The sequence below is a fragment of the Canis lupus genome, chromosome 19, assembly GCF_003254725.2.
Source record: "Canis lupus dingo isolate Sandy chromosome 19, ASM325472v2, whole genome shotgun sequence".
Classification (NCBI taxonomy): domain Eukaryota; kingdom Metazoa; phylum Chordata; class Mammalia; order Carnivora; family Canidae; genus Canis; species Canis lupus.
In genome coordinates this window covers 18,059,364-18,083,099 of record NC_064261.1, presented here as the reverse complement: position 1 = coordinate 18,083,099, position 23,736 = coordinate 18,059,364, and the positions used below count along the sequence as shown (strand labels likewise).

The 23,736-nt window shown below is 34.4% G+C and overlaps 1 protein-coding gene across 11 annotated transcripts in view; it reads left to right on the top strand.

The window, feature by feature from the left end:
• ADAD1 (adenosine deaminase domain containing 1) overlaps positions 1–23,736 on the top strand; it is a 98,541-nt gene that overhangs the window by 32,813 nt on the left and 41,992 nt on the right. For 5 of the 11 annotated variants that reach the window (XM_049097409.1, XM_049097413.1, XM_049097408.1 and 2 more), the window contains 3 exons: positions 8,306–8,411; positions 9,267–9,346; positions 20,030–20,086. The exons of 1 other annotated variant lie outside the window; for it this stretch is intronic. In XM_049097409.1, the coding sequence (XP_048953366.1) occupies positions 8,306–8,411; positions 9,267–9,346; positions 20,030–20,086 (243 nt within the window). Of the gene's footprint in view, positions 1–8,305; positions 8,420–9,266; positions 9,347–17,156; positions 17,216–20,029; positions 20,087–23,736 lie in introns of those variants that run through there. 5 more of the 11 variants (XM_049097414.1, XM_049097412.1, XM_025420525.3 and 2 more) reach the window with 4 other exon arrangements.

Sequence of the window (23,736 nt, the reverse complement as noted above, 5' to 3'; positions counted from 1 at the left end):
CAAAGGGAAAAAATAATAATTTTGCTGGCCCAAGGTTGAAGTCCTGGGTGGGGCAAATGATGTACCAACTAGTAACTTAAGTAGATTGTAAAAATGAAAGAGCCACCCAAGTGCCGAGAAAAATTCTCTATATATCATTGGCTGAATGAGAGCCTTCACTCATGCAAGGAAGACCGAACTCAGTAAAGAGTGAAACTGTAAAAGAGAACTGACTGCAACTTTAAATCCTGTAGTCCCTCTTTATCCATAGGGGATACTTCCAAGAACCCCAGTGGATGCCTGAACCACAGATATTACTGAATCCCATATACTGTTGTTTTCTTATACATACATACCTATGATAAAGTTTGATTTATAAATTAGGCACAAGAAATTAACAACAGTAATATTAAATAGAACAATTACAACAGTGTATTGTAATAAAAGTTATATGGACTCTTTCTCAGAATACCTTATTGTACTGTACTTTCTTGTGATAATGTTAAATGATAAAATGCTTATTTGCTAAGATGAAGTGAGATGAATAATACAGGCATTGTGACTTAGTGGGACATAGTGTGAGGCTACTATTAACCTCCTGATACATCAGGAGGAGGATCATCTACTTCCAGACTGTGATTGGCCGTGGGTAACTGAAATCAGGGAAGAACCATGGATAAGGTGGGGGGACTATGTACACAACTCCCCCCGCCCTGCACATACACAATTTGATGAGACGGTAGCTGCCTAATAAGTTTAAGGTGTTTGAACAGTGTTTACTGAAATCATTATTATTAAACTATGCAGATACAGGGTGACCATTAGGAAACCAGGCTAAAGCATAAAAATAATAGAAAAACTGGAAGAGAGAACAGTAGCTTCATACCATGGAGAAAACCGATCTTAACAATTTAAGCAAGCTAAATTAAAAAACAAAAAACTTCAGAAAAATCATATCCAGAGTTTCTACAATATATTGTCTAAAAAAGTTTAAGATTCAACCCAAAATTATGGGATATGTAAAAAACAGGACAGTGAAACCTATACTCAGGAAAAAATAACAGTCAGTAGAAAATGGTTCTGCGTAGGTCCAAATGTTGAAGATATCTAAGACTTCAAAGCAGCTATTATAAATAAGTTCAGAGGATGAAAGGAAAATATAGATGTGTATCAATAAGTAGGCAATCTCAATAGAGAAATAGAAACTACCAAAAAAATTCTAGAATTGAAACAGTAAAGGTGAAAAATTCTTTAGATGTGCTGAATAGCATTTTTGAGATGGCAGATAAAAATAAAAGAACTTTGAAGATAGATCAGTAGAAATTATTTTAAAGACAAAATGAAAACAGATTGAAGAAAAATAAACAGAGCCTCAGAGATTTGTGGAACAATATTAAGTGCACCAACATGTCTGCGCTAGGAATCTCAGATGGAAAGGAAAGAGGAAAACAGGAAAAATCTATGAAGAGATAATGACCGGAAAAATCCCCCCAACTAGATGAAAAACATTAACATATTCAAGAAACCCAGCAAATCCTCAAGGAAAAAACATTTGAAAAGATCCATACCTGCTAGATCTATTAGTCATAGAAAAACAAACACCATATGATTTCACTGATAGATGGAGTTTAAGAAACAAATGAGCAAATTAAAAGACTCTAAACTATAGAGAACAAACCGGTGGTTGCCAGAGGAGAAGTGGTTGGGGAAATCAGTGAAATAGGGGAAGAACATTAGGGTACATTTACTGTGATGAGCAGTGAGTACTGTATAGAATTATTGAATCGTATTGCATACCCAAAGTTAATATAACACTGTATGTTAACATAATGGAATTTTTAAAATAATTTTTTCAAAAGATCCATACCTAGATATGTCAGGTATGGTTGATTTCTCTTAGCAACAATGGAGGCCAATGTAAAATAGCCCAAACAGTCTTGAATAAGAAGAATAAAGTTGGACAGTTCATACTTCCTGGTTTCAAAGCTTATCACAGAGCCACAATAATCACTGTAATACGACGTAAGAATAAACCGATAGATCAATAGGATACAATTGATAGTTAAGAAATAAACCATAGTATTTATAGTCGATTGATTTTTTTAACAAGAGTACCAGATAATTAGTGGGGGAAAAAATAGTTTTTTCATCAATTAGTCTTGGGACAACTTGATATCCACGACCTCATACCATGTACAAAAGTTAACTCAAAATAGATGATAGACCTATATAAGAAAACTATAAAACTCTCAGGAGGAAACACAGAAGAAGATATATGTATTTTTAAGTTAGAGAAAGGTTTATTAGATCTGATACCAACAGTACTATCCATAAGAAAATAGTATTTTAGACTTTATAACAGTAACAACTTTTGCATTTCAAAAATTAAGAAAACGAAAAGGCAAGCTATATAACTAGGAGAAAATATTTGCAAATCACACATCTGGTAGGGGACTTATACCTAGAATATACAAAAACTCTTGCAACTCAGTAATAGATACATGACCCATTTTTTAAAATTACCAAAGAATTTGAATAGCTATTTCTATAAAGAAAATGACCAAACCAATAAGAATATTAAAAGACATTCAACATCATTAGTCATTAGGAAAATATAAATAAAAATCAGTGATTTACTACTTTATGCATACTAGGATATATCAATAATAAAAGAGATATTAAGTGTTGGCAAGTATGTAAAGAAATCAGAACCATCACACATTGCTGGTAGGAATGTAAAATGATATGGCTTCTTGGGGAAACAACAGTTCCTCAAAAACTTAAATATAGAGGGAGGGGTGCCTGGGTGGCTCAGTTGGAAGAGCATGTGGCTTTTGATCTTGGGGTGGTTTGAGCCCCACACTGGATGTAGAGATTACTAAAAAATAAATTTTAAAAAACAATATTAAAGAAGTAATAGACTTAGAGTATAACCCAGGAATTCCACTTCTAGGTATATGCATTAAAACATAAATTAAAAACATATTCACACCAAACTTGTACATGAATGTTCATAGCAGCTGTATTCATAATACACAAAAGGTGGAAACAACCCAGATATTTATCAGCCAATGAATGGTTAAATACAATGTGTCATATCTCTTTAATCTTCCATAAAGTAGAATGAGGTATTGATACAGCATGGATCATCTACAGCATGGATCTACCTTGAAAACATTAAGTGAAGGAAGCCAGACACAAAAGCCCACAGATAATATTTCATTAATACAAAATGTCCAGAATAGACAAATTCATAGAGACAGAAAGTAGATGAGTGGTGTCCAGGTACTGGAGGAAGAAGAGAATGAGGACTGACTGCTAATAGGTATAGGATTCATTTATGGAGTGATGAGAAATTTCTGAAATTAGGGGTGATGGTTGTATAAGTTTGTGAATATACTAAAAGCCATTTATTTTGTATACTTTAAAAAGGAACTTCATGATATGTGAATTATATCTTAACAAAGTTGTTAGAAAAGCATGCAGTAAAATGTGTTTATGGATTGGAAGAACACATACTGTTAAAATGTCTATATTACCCAAAACAATCAACACATTTAATGCAATCCCTATCAAAATACCACCAGTTCACAGAGTTGGAATAAATAATTTGAAAATTTGTGTGGAACCACAAAAGACCTCAAATAACCAAAGCAATCTTGAAAAAGAAGAAGCTGGAGGCATCACAATTCCAGACTTGAAGCTGTATTACGAAGCTGTAGTCACCAAGACAGTATGGTACTGGCACAAAAACAGATACTTGACTAATGGAAGAGCATAGAAAACCCAGAAAAGGTCAGCTAATCTTCAACAAAGCAGGAAAGATTATCCAAAGGAAAAAGTCTTTTGAACAAATAGTGTTGGGAAAACTGGACCAGTTTTTTACACCATACAAAAAAATAAATTCAAAATGAATGAGAGATCTAAATGTGAGACAGGAAACCATCAGATTCCTAGAGGAGAACATACAGACAGTAACCTCTGTGTTGCATTGGTCATAGCAACTTCCTACTAAACACATCTCCAGAGGCAAGGGAAACAGAAGCAAAAATGTACTTCTGGGACTTCATCAAGGTAAAGAGTGCAAAGTATACGAGACAGTCAACCAAAAGGCAGCAGAGAAGATATTTGCAAATGACAAATATAAAGGGTAAATACATGAAATACATAAAGAACGTATCAAACTCAGCACCCAGAAACCCAAAAAGTCCAGTCAAAAAATGGGGAGAAGACAGCAATAGACAGTTTTCCAAAGAAGACATCCAGATGGCCAGCAGATACATGAAAAAAATGCTCAATCATTCATCATCAAGGTAACACAAATCAAAACCATAGTGAGATACCACCTCACACCTATCAGAATGGCTAAAAGTAACAACATAGGAAACAACATGTTGGTGAGGATGTGGAGAAAGAGGAACCTTCTTGCACTGTTGGTAGGAATGCAAACTGATGCAGCCACTAGGGAAAACAGTACGGAGGTTCCTAAAATAGTTAAAAATAGAACTGCCCTACTATTCAGCAATTGCACTACTGGTATTTACCCAATGGATCAAAAGTACTGATTCAAAGGAGCACGTGTACCCAGATGTTTATAGTAGCATTATCAATAATAACCAAATTACGGAAAGAGCCAAATGCTCATTGACTGATGAAAAAGATGTGTGTGTATGTATAATGGATATATGTTACATATATTAATATGATGGAATATTACTCAGCCATCAAAAAGAATGAAAACTTGCCATTTGCAACAACATGGATGGAGCTAGAGTATATTATACTAAGCAAAATAAGAGAAATACCATATTATTTCACTCGTGGAATTTAAGAAACAAAAGAACATAGGGGAAGAGAAAAATAGAGAAACAAACCATAAAAGACTTTTAACTACAGAAAACAAACAGGGTTGCTGGATGGGAGGTGGGCGGAGGGGGCTAAATGGGTGATAGGTACTAAGGAAAGCACTTGTTGTGTTGAGCACTGGGTGTTATGAGTAATGAATTACTAAATTCTACTGAAGCCAATATTACATGATATGTTAACTAGAATTTAAATAAAAATGTAAGAAAAGAAAAATATGTTTAAAGTGCTGAAAAACCTGTCAGCCAAGAATTCTATAGCAAGATAATTCTTAAAAGCAAAATAAAAAAATTCCCAGGCAGACAAAAATTAATAAAATTTGTCGTAGGCAAAACTTCCCTAAAAGGAATTCCGGGGCAGCCCCGGTGCCGCAGCGGTTTAGCGCTGCCTTCAGCCCAGGGTGTGATCCTGGAGACCCAGGATCAAGTCCCACATCGGGCTCCCTGCAAAAAAAAAGGAATTCCAAAGGAGGTCCTTAAAGTTTGGAAGAAATTAGACCACTGATACATAAATCTGCAGGAATCTACAGGAAGGAATAAAGAATACTGAAAATGGTAATCATAGAAGTAAATATAAAAAGGGTGTGTTTCCTCTGATTTTCTTTTAAAAGTGGAATTTCTTTAAAACAATTTTAACTGAATTACTGATTTTGTAGGAAACGTAGATGGAATATAAACAGCAATAGCATAATAAGGACAGAGAAATAAATCAGTACTAGAACAAATTTAACTGTATTTTACCAGATTAAGTCCATATGAATCTGAAATAGAATACGGAAACATACTATAATTCCTAAAGTAACCGTGAAGAAAATAACTGGAAAACTACAGGCAGAATATTGGCACACTAATTAAAATGATGTAGTAAAATGCATTTTAAAAAGACTAGTAGAAGGCAGTAAAAAGGAAGTAGAGAAATAAAAGACATGGGCCTTCAAAAATAGTGAAATGGCAGAGATGAACCCACTATATCTGTAATCACATTAGATTCTATTAGACTAGCAGTCTTTACGTTCTGTCTCCCTTTCTGATATTTCCCACACTAAATGCTCCAGAGAAAAGGCAGAGAATATCAGATTGGGTTAAAAAAAAATAAAGCAAGATCCAACTATATGCCATCTGCAGGAAACATGAAATTCAAAAACACAAACAGATTTGAAAGTAAAAGGCTGAAAGAAACATACCATGCAAACAGTAGCAATAAAGAGAGCTGAAGTGTTTACATTAACATCAAACACATTAAGATGAGAAATATGAGACAAAGAACAGCATTTTATACTGGTAAAAAGGCTAATACATTGGAACATATAACAAATATAATAGTTATATATAATTAAATAGTAATTGCATGTGTTAGTAACAACAGAACCCCAAAATACATAAGCCAAAACTGACACAATTGAAAGGTAAAATCATTCTACAATTATTGTAGGAGGTTTTAATAGTCTTGTCTCAGCAGTTGATAACATAACTAGACAAAATAAGATTATAGAAAAACAGTGCCAACTAAACTGGCCTGTCAGCAGCACTACATCACAGCATAATATATTTTCAGGTACACATGGAATATTTTCCAGTATAAACAATATAGCAAGTCTCTATAAGTTTAAGAGGATTAAAATCAGACATACGTTCTTAACCACTATGGAATTAAGTTAAAAATCAATAGTGAAATGAAATCTGGAAGGTTACCTGTTTGAGAATTAAACAGCTTAACTTCTGAATAACCCATGAGTCAAAGAAGAAATTATAAAAAAATTTAAAAAGATCTACAACTGAATGAAAATACAATATTAAAATCTGTGGAATCAAAGGCATGGTTAGAAAAAAAAAGCTTTAGTCACTTACATTAGGAAGAAGAGAATTGTAAAATCAGTTATTTGAACTTCTACCTTGAGATGTTAGAAGAGCAAATTAAATGTAGGAGAGAGGGAATAATAGAAAATAGTATGGAATTCAGTGAAATAGAAAGCAAAAAAAAATCAATGAAATAAAAGTATTCATTGAAAAAAAACATCGATAATCCTTTAACTGATAAATTGGAGGTAACACAAGTGATCAAAATTTGGAATGAAAGAAGGATCATCACCACATATCTCAAGAGCTAAAATAATTATAAAGGAATAATATGAACAATGTTTTGCCCAAAAAATAGACCTGTTAAATGAACACATTCCTAGAAAAATCTAAAACCTGACTAAAGAAAATACGTAAATTGAACTAAAGTAGTTTAATTATTAAGATTCTCTTCCTAAAAATAGAAACAAACCAAGAAACAGATTGGGTTAAAAAATTAAATAAAAGCAAGATCCAACTATGTGCCATCTGCAGGAAACATAAAATTCAAAAACAGAACAAACTGATGGTTATCACAGGGGTTGGGGTATGGGTTAAACAAATAGATGAGGATTGTCTCTGAGTACCAAGTGATGTATGGAATTGCTGAATTGCTATATTGTACACTTGAAACTAATATAACACTATATGTTACCTGGAATTAAAATCTAAAAACTTACTCTTTCTAAAGAAAAGCAGAGTGCAAATATAGCCTTACTGGTGCATTCTATCAAATTTATATGCAGAAAAACCCCCCAAATTCTACAAAAACTCTTCCATAAAATAGAAAACATTTCCAGCTTCTTTTATGAGGTCCCTATAATCCTGTAGTTTACAGAAGCATTATTCATAATAGCCAAAAACTGCAAACATTCAGTTGTTCATCAGTTAATGAATGCGTAAACAATGTGATAAATCCATATGATGGAATACTAATCAGCAGTAAAATAGAACAAACTACAAATACATGAAACAATGTGAATGAATCTGAAAACATTCTGCTAACTCAGAGAAACTTGACACAAAAGAGTTTGTATTGTGTTCATCAATGTTTATGAAATTTCTAGAAAAAGCAGAACTCTAAAGACCGTAGATTCATGGTTGAGTTGTATCTAGGAATACGGATTGGAAGGCAAATGGGCACCGTGGAACTTTTTTGCAGGTGATAGAATTGTTTTACAACTTGACTGTGGTATGATTGCATACCTTTATAAATATACTAACAATCATCAAACTGTATACTGTGAGTGCATATATGGTATGTAATTATACTTCAAAGCTTTTTAAAAAGTTCATCTATATGTTCATTCATTAAAAATGAAATCAAAATAGTGATGGTGGTTATCTATAGTTTGGGGATTACAGGCAGTTTTTATTTTCTTCCTTAGATTTTCTCTGCTTTTCAGGTTTTCTGTAATGAGTATGACTATTTTTTTAAAATGTTAGAAACAAATTGTCTTTAAGGAATGTCAGAAAAGAAAATGGTTAGTTTCAAAAATAAAAATAGGAATTCAAAAATATTTTCATTAATTTTTAAAATGTCAGACTAAAGAAGATTAGGGCTACTTAACTTTTCATAAGCCAAATTCTGCCTATATTCTATAATTCAGTTTTTTTTCTTTCTATAGTGTATGTCTGGATCCTATCAAGAAGCTAAAACTTTGTTGAAATCCTACTTGCAGCAGCATGGCTATGGCTCCTGGATTGTGAAATCTCCCTGTATAGAACAATTTAGTATGTGATTTAGGCAATCCATTGTCATATTAAAAATCTTTTATTTTTTGGTGTCTTTGACTAGTAAATATGTTTTAAAATTTTTGGTGGTTTTCAGCTTTCAGAACAGTCTTGCAACAGCAGTGTCCAGATATTGCTGAAAATAATAATTTGCATTGAAATGTTGGTTTTTTTTTTCTTTTTGGAAAAATAATTACCTGAGTCATTATGCAACAATTTTGTATTTATTTTTACAGGCATTATAAAGCCACTACCCTTTTTGTAGCTTAATAGAAAATTTCTTCTAAGTTTTTGCTTAAAGCTGTCCATACAGCAAATATAGTCAACATTATTTCTGGATAGTTCACTCAGGTTGTTTCTTTTGCAATTAAAATTAGAATAGGGGAATACAAATAATAGTTCTTGCTATTGTTGATTAATTCAACAAATATTTGAGTGCCTAATATTTGCCAGTCACCATGCTTGTGTGATAGTAAAAATAGCAACTAAAACATCATCTCTCATGTCAAAAAGTTTATGAATGCAAACTGCATATATGCATGCAGAAAAATGTTTACCATGTTAGAGAATAATTTTATAAATTAGCTATTCTGATTAAGGGTCATCATAAATGTTTTAAATAAGATTGCTCATTTCAAGTGTTATATATGATCTATCCAAATGTGATTTAATATTTATAATTTAGATAAGTAGGCATTTCTGATAATTAACAAAAGATTATTTAGCTTACACTTGTATTTTTCACAGTGATTAGATCAAAAGAGAAAGTTTAGTTATACTTGAATTAGGCTATATTAGTAATTAGTAAAATTGTGAGTTTGTTCCCTACTTCAACCTCTTCAACCTATTCCTTAGTTTCAGTTGCAGATGAATTAAACATTACTGGTTCTCAGACTTTGTTCCTCTTAGCTTGGATCTTTATGATCTCCAATGAGGTCAGTATAGGTTTTTTTGTCTATTCTAAAAGTATCTTAGGATTGAAATTGATACTAGTGGTTGTCATTCTTTGTTCAGAATTAGAGGCTTGATAGAAAGGACTCTGAATTGGCCTACATCAAAAGCAGCAATCCTTAATTCTTTTATGTATTATGGTTGTATAAGATACTTTGCTTGAAGAAAAGCAAACTTGATCAATATAAGAAAGTTCAGATTTCTAAACTTCAACTTTTAAAATTGTTCAAAAGCCACTAAACTAGTTACATCTAAGTTTAAGTCCTATTTTAACTCTCAGGTTCTGTTATCTGAGATAAACATTAAGGGATGGGTAAAAATTAGGAAGGCTGAAATGGGAGAGAGAATGTATTCCAGTTGCAAATAATAAAGCAAAGATTAGGTGGAAATGTTAGTGTTTGAGGCTATAGCATAGAACACTGGATGGGAAAGTTGAGGATTGAGTCTAGCAGATGTTCTCAGTTGAGTAGGTCAGAGGGGAACCCTTGAAAGATTTTGTGTAGGAAAAGACACCATTCCACAACGTTTTTTTGTTTTGTTTTGTTTTGTTTACTTACTATAGAAATTTCTAAACATACAAAAATAGAATAATGAATGAATCCCCATGTACTCATCACCCAGCTTCAGTAATTATTAAAACAACAATCTTATGTCCTTTATATCTTCTCATGCTGGGTTATATTAGAACAAATACCAGACATGTTCATTCTTTTCTTTTCTTTTCTTTTCTTTTCTTTTCTTTTCTTTTCTTTTCTTTTCTTTTCTTTTCTTTTCTTTCTTTTCTTTTCTTTTTTTTCTTTTTTTTTCTTTTCTTTTCTTTTCTTTTCTTTTTTCTTCTCTTTCTTTCTTTCTTTCTTTCTGTCCTTTCTTTTTTCTTTCTTTCTTTTTTTTAATTAAATTCCAGTTAACATACAGTGTAATATTAGTTTCGAATGTACAGTATAGTGATTCAATACTTCCATATATCACATGGTAATACATCATCACAACAAGTGCACTTCTTAGTTCCCACCTCCTATTTCACCCATTCCCCCACCCACTTCTCTCTGGTAACCATCAGTTCATTCTCTATAATTGAGTCTGTTTCTTGGTTTCTCTCTCTCACCTGAAAATACTTTGATACAAATCCGTGAAATATGAGAACTCTTTAATACACAAACACAACCACAATCTAGTTAGTACACCTTAAAAATTAATAGTAATTCTCCAGTATATAGGTGTTGTATAGGTTGTTGGAATCAAGATCAAAATCAACATCGATATTTATTGGAATTTGTGTTAAATATCTATTGACCTATAGATTTTTCTCTTTTTTTTTTTTTCTTTTGGTTAGTTCCTGAAAAACACCTGGGTTCTTAATGGAGTCTTCTGCAATCTCATTTTTGCTGCTTACATCTCCATGATGTCGTTTAATGTGTTCCTTTGTGTTTTGTATTTCCTGAAACCGATAGTTAAAGCTAGAGGCTCTTTCAAATAGAGGTTCAATTTTCTTAGCAAGAATACATCATAGGTAGAATTGTGTACTTTTATCACAAGATACAATGTCTGGGTTGTCATTTTTTTTAAGGATTTTATTTATTCAGGAGAAAGGGGCAGAGGCAGAGGGAGAAGCAGGCTTGCTCTGGGGAGCCTGATGTGGGACTCGAACCCAAGACCCTGGGATCACCACCTGAGCCAAAGGCAGATGCTCCATCACTGAGCGACTCAGGTGCCCTGTATGGGCTGTCTTTTTGTGATACTCGCAGTCATTGATCATTGTCTAATTCCAATATTTCATTAGGAATTACAGGTGATACTCAAATTCTCTCATTAACTGGAATCTTTCTGTTAAAAAAAAAGTTTGTTTATAGATAATTTGATACCTGAGGGGTAGTTTGTTTCTGTCTCTATGTTTTTAAAATAGTTGGTTCCCTGTCATTTTTTAAAGTTAATCTGTGAGAATTTTTTTTCAGTATCATTATGAATTTAAACATATTTGTTTCCCTCATTACAATTCATATTGTTCTCTTGTCAGTAGGAACCTATTCTAAACCTCTCCGTGTTTTCTTCTAGTTGATGTTTCTAATACTTTAGGTAATATCATTTTGTATATTCTATTCTCTGTTGCTGATACATAGACAGAAAACTATTTTTTTTTATTTTGGCCTTATATCCAGGCACCCTGCTAAATTAATTCTAATAGTTTATTGTAGAGCTTTTTGGATTTTAGTCATACACAGTCATGTCATATGTGAATAATGACATGTTTTATTTCCTCTGTCCCAGTCTTTATCTTCTGACTTTCCTTTTTTGTACTGGCTATAATTTTCCAGTACAATGTGAATAGAAGTGGTGTAGCTATGTTTGTGTCTTATATGAGAACTGTGTCATGTTGATGCCTTTGTCTTTTGAACATCATCTCAATAGTCTTTGTTATTTCCTTTCTTTCTCCTATGACCAAATGTTCTTGCCTCATCTTGTGCATTTGTTGCCCTGTTCTTGTAATTGGTTGTAATTTCTCTCCAAAAAGCTCTATTTCCTTTTCATAGAAAGTGGTAATCTGGATGCTAGGATCTGGTATCATTAATACTGAGTTTTCCCTCCCTAGGTCTTTTTAGAGAAAAAGACCTTGGAAATATGTACATTAAAGTAAAATGTTTATTTGTTCATGTTGATGCTTTCATTTCAAATTTAGGTCCACAGGCTTTTTAATTAATCTCATTTCAAATTTAGGTCCACAGGCTTTTTAATTAATCTCGTAAGTCTTAACATTTGTATCTCCTTTCTCTCATACCAAAATCCTGACTGTAATGAATAGCTACATGATTTCTTATTCATTTTTTCCAATAACTCCTACACAGTAGTCTCAGAATAATATATACCATCAGTAATAGGATTGCTGAAAACAATCTTTTTTGATTCCTGAAAACAGTTTAAAATTGGTTTTGTCCTTAGGATGTATCATACCAGATTCATACAGCCAATTTGTTTTATTTTACTTTTTAAAATTTTTTTAAAAGATTTTAAAAATTTTTAAAAAGATTTTATATATTTACTCATGAGAGACACAGAGGGCAGAGACACAGGCAGAGGGAAAGGCAGGCTCCATGCAGGGAGCCCGATGTGGGTCTCAATCCTGGGGCTCCAGATTCAGGCCCTGGGCTGAAGGCGATGCTAAACTGCTGAGCTACCCAGGCTGCCCAAAACCAGTTTCTTTTTTTTTTTTTTAAAGATTTTATTTATTAATGAGAGACACAGAGAGAAAGAGTCAGAGACATAGGCAGAGGGAGAAGCAGGCTCTATCCAGGGAGCCTGATGTGGGACTCGATCCTCGGTCTCCAGGATCACGCCTGGGCTGAAGGCAGCAGTAAACCACTGAGCCACCCGGGGCTGCCCTGTTTTAAAGTAACTTAAAATAACTTCCTTATAGTGAGTTGTGCCTCCAACTCAAGACACAGTTATAATTATTTAATTTAGCTCTTGATACTTAAAAATTGAGATTTAAAAATTATTATATGAAAATATAACATATCTAGGGGTGCCTGGCTGACTCCAGTTGGTTGGGTGTCCAATTCTTGGTTTCGGCTCAGGTCATAATCTCAGGGTCCTGAGATGGCATGACATGTCAGGTTCTGCACTCAAAAAGGAGTCTGCTGGAGATCCTGTCCCTCTGCCCCTTACCCCATTCATGCATGGGTGTGCATGCACTCTCTCTCTTTCAAAATAAATAGATAAATCTTTAAAAATATATATGTAACAAATCTGTAATACACAGTATATGCAGAAACATCTATCTTTTTTCCCCTGTCCCTTCCTGAGAATGTGTGTGCATTTGTACTTACTCTCTGGCTTTATATACACAGTGTAAAAAAAAAAAAAAAATATATATATATATATATATATATATATATATATATATATATGCATATGTACATAAAATTATTAGGTTTTTCATTTATCCTTTATTTTTAATGTAATATACACATAAACATATGAATAGTCATTTGGTTGTGGCTTTTTTGCTATTATAGTGCTCTAGTGGCAGGTTTTTTTTTAGGTTGCTTAGAGTAGAAGAGACTAGAAAGGCAGGAGGCCATTACAGTAGCCTAATAAGTGATGATGACCTCAATCGAGGTTGTGACCAGTTACTAAAGGGAAGAAAAATTCAAGCAGTGGTGGGGAGATAGGACCTAACAATAGAATATATGAAAGAAAGGAGAAGACAAAATGAAAATGATACTGTGGGTTTGAGCTATAAACTGGAGGTACTATAAGTAGAGGAGTCAAGAATGGAATCTGATGTGGCTGAAAATATTGGAAGTTTTGATACATATTTTTAAGGGGGTAATAAGATCATCAAGTGGAAATATTCAGCAGTTGGAAATATAGGTACAGAGGTCTTTTGAGAAAGCTGTGGAATAAGGATAAATTAAGAATCCCTTGCAAAGAAGCAGTTCTCAAGTTGTGAGAAAAGATGTTTCCTTTTTGGGGGAAAGTATGAAAAAATAATATTGGGATTAGATTCCCAGGAAACTCTTCTATTTTGCATTTCGAAAAATAAGCAACAGGTGGATGAAGAATGAGGTTGGCAAAAAGATATTTGAAAGAACAGAATAGGCATTCTTAGGTGCTCTGCAGGTCAAGAAAATAATTAGAAAAATACCACTAGAATTGGCAACCAGGAGTTTACAAATGACTAAAATAGCAGTTGCCGAAGCTGATTGCTCAGGAGAGCATCACTCAAGGGTACTCTGATTGAGTAGATCTGGGAAAAGCCCCCAAATCCACATTTTAACAAGTTTTTACAGATGTTTTGATGTGGGTAGTACATTTACCACACTGAAAAACACCACCCTGCAAAGTAATAAAAGTTTGGTGGTGTCAGAAAGATTGGTCACAATTAAGGAATAAATGGGAAATGAGGATTTGGAGTCAGTGGCTGAATTCTATTCTTTCTAGCAGCTTGATGATGAGACTAATATGGTTGTTTGGATTTGGGGGAATTTTTTTTGCTTATAAAGAAGGGGGAGATCCCACCAATGTGTGTGAATTTATAGTGGAGCCACATAATGTGATGTTTATGACTTGCTTTGGGGAATAGGGGATGTTAGGTCAGATAATTGGCCTACTTACAATCAGATTAGCCCTACTTAGGGAATTTTGGGTGATGTGAATGTATTCCTGAAATGGCTCAAGCCAAAATGGAGGAAATAAACTATGAGTAAATAGAAATAAGTGGAAGTAAAACAGTTTCACTGAAAGGACAGATATGAAAGAATAGGAGATTGTGTTCAGGTTATTTTCAAAGTCTGAATTTTTAGATACTTAATTCTGGTCTATATTTTGTCAGGTTCCCTTCACCTCCAGTCTTACTCAGTTTTTAGAACTAATACAGTGGTTGAAATCTAGGGATAAAAGATGGCTTATGATTTGAGATTTAGTGTTCATTCCATTCAGTCTTTGAGGGATCTGTGTGGTGCCAGAGATAGCTAGAGCCCTGAACAGTCAACTCTGGCCTTAGGCAGCCTATTATTTACCCCCATGTTTAATAGTGCCATTTTCTTGTCTGTGCCATGGTATGAAAAAGGTTAGAAAGAAGTATTTTAAGCTTTTTTTTAGATTTTATTTAAATTCAATTTCATTAACATATGCTGTATTATTAGTTGTACAGATAGGATTTAGTTATTCATCAGTTGCATGTAACACTCAGTGCTCATATCAAGTGCCCTCCTTAATGCTCATCACTCAGTTTGGTTACCCTATCTCACCACTCAACCTCCCCTCAAGCAACCCTCAGTTTGTTCCCTAGAGTCAAGAGTCTCTTATGGTTTACCTCCCTCTCTGTTTTTATTTTACTTTACTTTCTCTTCCCTTCCCCTATGTTGATCACTTCTGTTTCTTAAATTCCACATATGAGTAAAATCATATAGTATTTGTCTTTCTCTATTTTGCATAGCATAATACACTCTAGTTCCACCCATGTCATTGCAAATGGAAAGATTTCATTCTTCTTGATGGCACACAAAAAGGGTAATGTTCCCTTTGTGTGTATATGTATATATATGTACATGTATACATATATACATACACCACTTCTTTATCCATTCATCTGTTGATGGTCTTTCCATATTTTGGCTATCGTTGACCAATGTTTATAGACCTATCTGTAAACACTGGGATGCATGTGTCCCTTCTAATCACTATTTTTGTATCCTTTGGATAAATATGTAGTAGTGCAATTGTTGGCTCATAGGATAGTTCTGTTTTTTAACTTTTTGAGGAGCCTCCATACTCTTTTCCACAGAGCACCAGTTTGCATTCCTACCAGCAGTGCAGGAGGGTTCTCCTTTCTCCACATCCTCACCAACATCTGTTGTTTCCTGAGTTTTTCATTTAGCCATTCTGACAGGTATGAGGTGGTATCTCGTTGTTTTGATTTGTATTTCTCTGATGATGAGTGATGTTGAGTATTTTTTCATGTCTGTTAGCCATTTCTGTATGTGTTTGGAGAAATGTCTGTTCATGTCTTCTGCCCACTTCATAACTAGATTTTTGGGTTTTTGGGTGTTGAGTTTGTAATGTTCTTATAGATTTTGGATACTAGCCTTCTATGTGATAGGGCATTTGCAAATACCTTCTCATGATTCTGTAGGTTGTCTTTTGGTTTGTTGATTGTTTCCTTTGCTGTGCAGAAGCTTTTTATCTTGATGAAGTCCCTCATTTTTTGTTTCCCTCACCTCTGGAGACAAATCTAATAGAAAGTTGCTGTGGCTGAGGTCAAAGAGATCATTGCCTTTGTTTTCCTCTAGGATTTTAATGGATTCCTGTCTTATATTTGGGTCTTTCATCCATTTTTGAGTTTTACTTTTGTGTATGGTGTATGAAAGTAGACCAGTTTCAGTCTTCTGCATGTTGCTGTCCAGTTTTCCCAATACCATTTGTTGAAGGGGCTTTTTTCCACTGAATATTCTTTTCTACATTGCCAAAGATCAGTAGACCAATTATTAGAGGGTCTGTTTCTGGGTTCTCTTATTCTGTTCAGTTGATCTGTGTGTCTGTTTTTGTGCCAGTATCATACTGTCTTGATGGTTACAGCTTTCTAAACTTTTTAACAAAAATTGTGATGATGTTGTTGATCAAAAATTGTTGATTATGTATTAAGGCACTACCTATAGGGAGGAGAACAGACATTTAGTTATATCTATGTTAGAAAAAATTTCTAGGTTGGTTGGTACTTTTAGATAATGATATTTCATTTTGCACTTAAAGTGACATGACTGAGCATTACTTTAAGGAAGCCTTAGATGAAACCAGTGAAAAATAATTTGAGTAAAATATATACATTAAATATGTGCAAATACTTTGAAAATAATGATGGGGACTGGATATGAATGTTGTCAAGCTTCATAGCAGTTAACAAAGAGTCACTGTTACTTTCAAATGCAAGTTTATTTTCTTTCAGAATGAGCTAAAATTGATGGTTCCTAGATAAAGATAATTGTTCTTTGATGTGAAAAAGGAAAAAGAATATTGTTAAGTAAACAGGAAGCATGAGAATTTCCTCTTTAGAAATCTTTTGATCCTGAGACCATCCTATAAATTGTTTTAAAACAAACTTTCTCTGTCACTTCTTATGTTATTATAGATGTCAAAAATGTCTGATTTTGTTTAGTGTAATAGTTTTTGTAGTACCAAAGGAGCATGTCAAACACTGTCAAAACAGCATCTGTTTTTGGAAATAATGTAATTTTTGTTAAAAATTCTGCAGTTGTCTCTATGGGTATTTGACATCTGAATTGTTTTCTGTTTTCATAGAAACCATAGTTGTTGTTTGTTACATGATGGTCGAGGTAAACATATACCAATCCTGGAAGGTTGGTATTATCATTTAAAACTTTAAAATGAATTATTTCTTGGGAGTTAGAGTTTTAATTGTTCTGCATGTATGTGTATGCTTTTCAGTTTTGCTTTTCATTTTGACTATAATATAGAGGAAATTCATTGTTGTAGAGGAAGCATTCTAATATGTAACTTGTTTGGACAGATAACTTGAGAAAATGAAGTTACATCTGTGGACGCTTTTCCAGAATTTCAGTAATTTTTTCTACCCACTCTTTGAATTATTCCACTAATTGAAAAATAAAGTACAGTTTTATATCATTTTCAAATTAAACTTTGAATATTTTAACTCTGAGACTGTCAGACTTTACTGTATTTGAGAACTGAAAAATACAGTGTTGGCACTGCCTGCAGTATTTTTTTTACCATAGGAAAATCCTTGATTTGGATTTTTTTTTTTTGGGGAGTCTACAACAATTATTCTTCCAGTTTGCTTACTACTTCCTACTTTATTGTTTTTTAGCCAGTTAAGATAATTCTGCATTTTTAAAAACGTAGTCTGTCTTTCCTGCTGTATTGTCTTATGTTCTTCCCTCAAATCTGTAAGACCAATATCTCTAGTTCATCTTACATATAACAACTTATATTTATAGCAACCTATTTTAAATTGATACAACTTAAGTTTGAATGCATTCTGAAGCTCTACATTTTTACTCACACAACCTGCATTTCATGTTTTTGATGTCACAACTTAAATATTATTTATCCCTTAAATAATTATTATAGTTACTTTTACTATTATCTTTTAATCTTCATATTATTCTTAAAATTGCTTGATTCACTACCTTAACAATACATTTACCTATACCAGTGAGATTTATACTTTCGTATATTTTCCTGTGACTTAGTGTCCTTTTGTTTCAGCTTAAATACATTTAACCTTTCTTGTAGGGTGTTCAATGGTGATGAACCCTTTTATCCTTTAGCTTGTGCTTATCAGGAAAACTCTGTCTCTCCTTCAATTCTGAAGAACAATTTGAAGAGTATTTTTGGTTGGCAGGTTGTTGCTGTTTTTCTTTCAGCACTTTGATTATATTGTGCCACACTCTTCTGGCCTGCAAAATTTCTGCTGAAAAATCTTATAATCTTATGGGGATTTTCTTGTACATAACAAGTTGTTTTTCTCTTGCTGCTTTTAAGATTCTCCTCTTTAAGTTTTGACATTTTAATTATAACGTCTTGGTGTGGGTCTCTTTTGGTTCATCTTAGTTAGAACTCTTTGGACTTTTTGGATCTGGATGTCTGTTCGTTTCCCCAAGTTAGAAAAGTTTGCAGCCATTATTCTTCAAGTTTTCTTACCCTTTCTTTCTGTTCCTTCTGGAATTCCTTCAGTGCAAATATTGGTCCACTTGTAAGCTGTCTTCATCTTTTTCATTCCTTTTTTTCTTTTTGCTGCTCTGATTGGGTGAGTTCCATTGCCCTGTGTTCAGGTTCACTAATTGTTTCTTCTGCTTCATCCAGTCTACAATTTTGTCCCTCTGTTGTATTTTTTATTTTTTTATTTTATTTTATTTTATTTTTTTTATTTTTTGAGGTTTTTTATTTATTTATTCATGAGAGACACAGAGAGAGAGGGAGAGGCAGAGATGCAGGCAGAGGGCAAAGCAAGCTCCATGCAGGGAGCCTGACGTGGGATTCAGTCCTGGGTCTCCAGGATCATGCACTGGGCTGAAGGCAGCGGCTAAACCGCTGAGCCACCCAGGCTGCCCTTTGTTGTATTTTTTTAGTTCACTTACTATATTTTTTAGCTCTCTCATTTCCTTTTGGCACTTTTATATTTCTGTCTCTTTGTTAAAACTCTCATTCTGTTTATTCGTTATTCTCCTAAGCTCAGTGAGCATCTTTAGGCCCATTGTTTTGTAGTTTATCAGGTAAATAACTTCTCTCCATTTCATTAAGGACTTTTCGAGGTTTTATTTTGTTCTTTCATTTGAAACATACTCCTTTGTTTCCTCATTTTCCTTGACTTTTTGGTTGGTTTCTGTGCTTTAGATAAAACAACCTCCAGTGTTGTAGGAGTGGCCTCATGTAGGAGATGAACCTTACTGCTCAAATTTTTTATAGCTCTTATTGTCTCTTAAGCTTTTGTGAATGTCCAAGCAATCTATTTTTGTTTTGCTTTGTTTTAGTTTTAGTTATTTGTTTGTTTTTAAGTTTTTATTTAGATTCCAATTAGTGGCACTTCCTCAACCACTTGGAACTATTAAGTATTTTTTCTATCTATCTATCTACATTCATTCACACACACACACACACACACACACACACACACACAGTATGCCATATTCCAATACAGAACTGAAAAACTATTTTATTTCTAATAGCTCCCGGTAGTTTAGGGTGTGCCAAGACCTCTGTGTCTCAAAGGGGAAGATCTCAGATCTGACTGGAAGCTAGATCCTCAGGCAGCAGTTTCTATATATACAGTCCTGTGTGACTGCAAGCTTAAGCCCTGCTGACCCCAGAGCCAGGCAATCTCGAGGTATCCTCTAGGCAGCAGTCGTAAGGATTTGGGCTGAAGACAAGTGTATAAGCTCTTTTATAGGAGATACTAGTGAACTGTAGCAAGGTAGAGTGCAAAGATGATGTCCCCAAACTTAACTCCCTGAGATGACCTCTGTAGCCTCTAGCCATATACCAGACCTAAAGCCTGCTACTATAGAAACTCCAGGATTAGCAAGTAGGCCTCTTTTACAGAAATCCTAGGGTGGGGGTGAGGGTATGTTTTACTGCTGTGTAGTGCCCTGGGAGTGGTAACCTCCCAAGAACTGTTTCTTTGATTGTTACAGTCCCAGAGGATCCAGGAACACAAGCTCCGGCTACTACCCACCAGCCACCAGAGCCAGGTGAGTGAGGGGTGTTATCCCCTGAGTGGCAGCCACAAAAACTCTGTCACCAGATGTAAAAGTCAGGGTACTAGATGTGTAGAAGCTCCTGTCCAGGAGATATTGTCACTATGGTGTGTGGGAGAGGGAGAACACAATGGTGGCACCCTCAGGCTAGAGTGAGGCAGTAAGGGAATGCAAAAATGACACCCACTGCAAAAAAGAAAAAAAGGAAGATGATACTCACTGGCTTTAGCAAGACAGAGAACAAGAAGATGGCACCCACTAGCTTCTGTTCCTGAAGAATATCCCAGAAGACCCCTGACCCTCAGACCAGTGCTTTAAAATTAAGAAATAACTTCTTTCATATAAAGTCTGGGAGCTTTTCAAATGGTTACGTCTGTGCTGGGCCCTGGAATAGCTGGGTTGGTGCACAAGCCCTTTAAGAACTATTCCTCCCCATACATCTCCTTGGCAAGAGTCCTATTGGTATTCAAAGCCGGACAAAGCCAGGGGCTTGTCCCTCAGATGCTGGTTTTAAAAGCTGGGGTACCTGCTGGTTACAGACTCTTTGCTCCTCAGGGAGAAGCTATACATTTTCAGCAGCCCCCCTGCCCCAATTCTGTGTCACTGTGCTGAAAATGGAATTTATGGTGAGATTGTGTCTCAGTTCTTCCTTACCTTTAATACAGTTTCCCTCCCATTTGCCCAATGTGAGGGAGTTGGTCTGGAAATTTTTAGGTTTTCTTCAGAGAAAATTATTCTATGTATATCTGTAGGTCCAGTATGTCTGTGGGAGGAAGTGAATTAAGGATCTGTGTTACCATCTTGAACTGGAAACTCCAATCCATTTGTATCAAAATTCTTCCCATTTTAGCTAAGCTTATAAAAGTTATATAAGTATAACTTTTCCATGAAATTTTTCTGAAACCTTTAAGTGTCTCTCCTGTCTCTAAAATCTTATATATCCTATCCTTATTTTATTACATTTATTTTTACACATGTATTAAATTGTAAATTTACTCATTTTTTACTTATTGCCTCTTGGACAAGGACTTTCCTGTAGTAATTAGTTCATATTTATTTATTGAAAGATACAGTCAATTAAAACAAAATTTTCCCAAGAATGAAAGGTACAACTGTCTTTCATTATCAAGAAATAGTAAAGTTACTACTACAGAAATTTGGAGGATTTATTGGCTCCCATAGCTATATGTTCTTGTAGATGAATTGTCTTGTTTAATAATTTACTACTAGAATTTTAATGACTACATGTCCTATATAATTGTATACTTACTAACATAACTTGTATTTTTAGAATCCAAGAACTTTTTGAATTATTAAGGTATATGATGCTAAGTTTAAGGTGTTCTTTTTTAAATAAAGGAGTTATTTTTCCTCTAAGAATTTTAGAAACTCTTATTTTGAAATAATTAAAGGCTCATAAGTTAGTTTCATAAATAGCACAGAGAGATCCTGTGTTAGCTATTACCCACCTTTAAAGGTGCATTTACTTAATTATAGAGCATTATCAAAACCAGGAAATTGACTTAGGCACAATACTATTAAGTAGACCACAGAACTTAGATTTCCTCAGTTTTCATATGTACTCCTTTTTCTTTTTTTTTTTTTTTAAAGATTTTATTTATTTATTCATGAGGGACGGGGGCGGGGGGGGAGAGAGAGAGAGGCAGAGACACAGGGAGAGGGAGAAGCAGGCTTCATGCAGGGAGCCCGACATGGGACTCAGTCCCGGGTCTCCAGGATCACACCCTGGGCTGAAGGTGGTGCTAAACCGCTGAGCCACCCAGGCTGCTCTGTACTCCTTTTTCATGTGCATAATTTTATGAAATATTTTCATATGTGTATATGGATAAATTACCACCATAAAAGACAAATTTGTTCCATCCACAAAGGAACTCCCTCAGGCTTTTTTTTTTTTTTTTAAGATTTTATTTATTTATCAGAGACAGAGAAAGAGAGAGAGGCAGAGGCAGAGGGAGAAGCAGGCTCCATGCAGCGAGCCTGACATGGGACTTGATCCCAGGACTCCAGGATCAAGCCCTGGGCTGAAGGTGGCGCTAAACCGCTGAGCCACCAGGGCTGCCCTCCCTTGGGCTTTATAGTCAAGTCTTCTCCCCCACCCTCTGGCAGTTTTTCTCTCATATAATGTTTTTGTTTTGAGAATGTTGTATAACTGGAATTATACAGTATAATGTTTGAAAATTGGCTTTCTTTCCCACTCATGATGATGACCTTGAGGTCCGTCCAAGTTGATGAGTATCCAACAGTTCTTTTTTATAGGTGGAATAGTATTACATTTGGTATAGTGCCACAATTTGTTTTCTCTCTTCACCATTTAAGGACATATGAGTTGTTTCCAACTTTGCCTCTTGTAAATAAAACTCTAATGAATAGTCATGCATTTTTTATTGTTATGAAAAATATAGAAGAAAATTTACTACTTTAACCGGTGCTATTTAATACTGTACGACTTAGTGGTACTAAGTACATTCATAATGTTGTACAGCCATCATCATTACCCACTTCTGGAACTTCTAAAATCATCTCAAACAGAAGTTTTGTACCTATTAATAACTCCTATTGCCTCCTTCCCCCATCCTTCAGGTAAGCACTAGTCTATTTTCTATCTCCGAGTTTGCCAGTTAAAGGTACCTCATATAAGTGGAATCATACAATGTTTGTCCTTTTGTATTTGGATTATTTCACTTAGCTTAAAATTTTCAGTTTTGCTTATGCTATAGTATATATTAGAATTTCCTTTTTAAGGCTGAAGAATATTTAATGGTATGGATATACTGTATTTTTTGTTTATCCATCTGTTGATGGGTATTTGGCTTATTTCCATCTTTTGGCTATTATAAATCATGCTGCTATGGACATGGGTGTATAACTATGTTGGAGTCCCTCCCTTCAGTTCTTTCGTGCATATACCTGAAAGTGGAATTTCTTAATCATATGTTAATTCTGTGTTTAACTTTTTAGGAATTACCACTATTTTCTATGGTGGCTGTGCCATTTCTCTTACAAGTAGCGCACAAGAGTATCAAGTTTCCACATTCTTGTCAACGGTTTTCTCTTTTCTTTTCTTTTCTTTTCTTTTCTTTTCTTTTCTTTTCTTTCTTTCTTTCTCTTTCTTTCTTTCTTTTCTTTTCTTTTCTTTCTTCCTTCCTTCCTTCCTTCCTTCCTTCCTTCCTTCCTTCCTTCCTTCCTTCCTTCCTTCCTTTCCTCTTTCCTTTCTTTTCTTTCTTTCTTTCTTTCTTTCTTTCTTTCTTTCTTTCTTTCTTTCTTTCTTTCTTTCTTTCTTTCTTTCCTCCTTTCCTTTCCTTTCCTTCCCTTCCTTTCTTTCCCTTCTTTCCCTTCTTTCTCTTCTTTCTCTTCTTTCTCTTCTTTCTCTCTCTCTGTCTCTCATTCTCTCTTTCACATAGTGTTCAAGACTTTCTTTTAAAAAAAAAAGTCTATTCAGTTGACCTGGCAGTAATTTTGAAAAGACTGTTCTTTCCTCACTGAATTATTGTTGCTCATGTCACGTAACTTTATATATGTTGGTCATCCTCTTCACCACTGCTCTGTCCTTCCATCAGTGCCACACTCTCTTATTTACTTAGTAGCTTTTTAATGTCTTGATGTTTGGTAATGTGTTTTTGTTT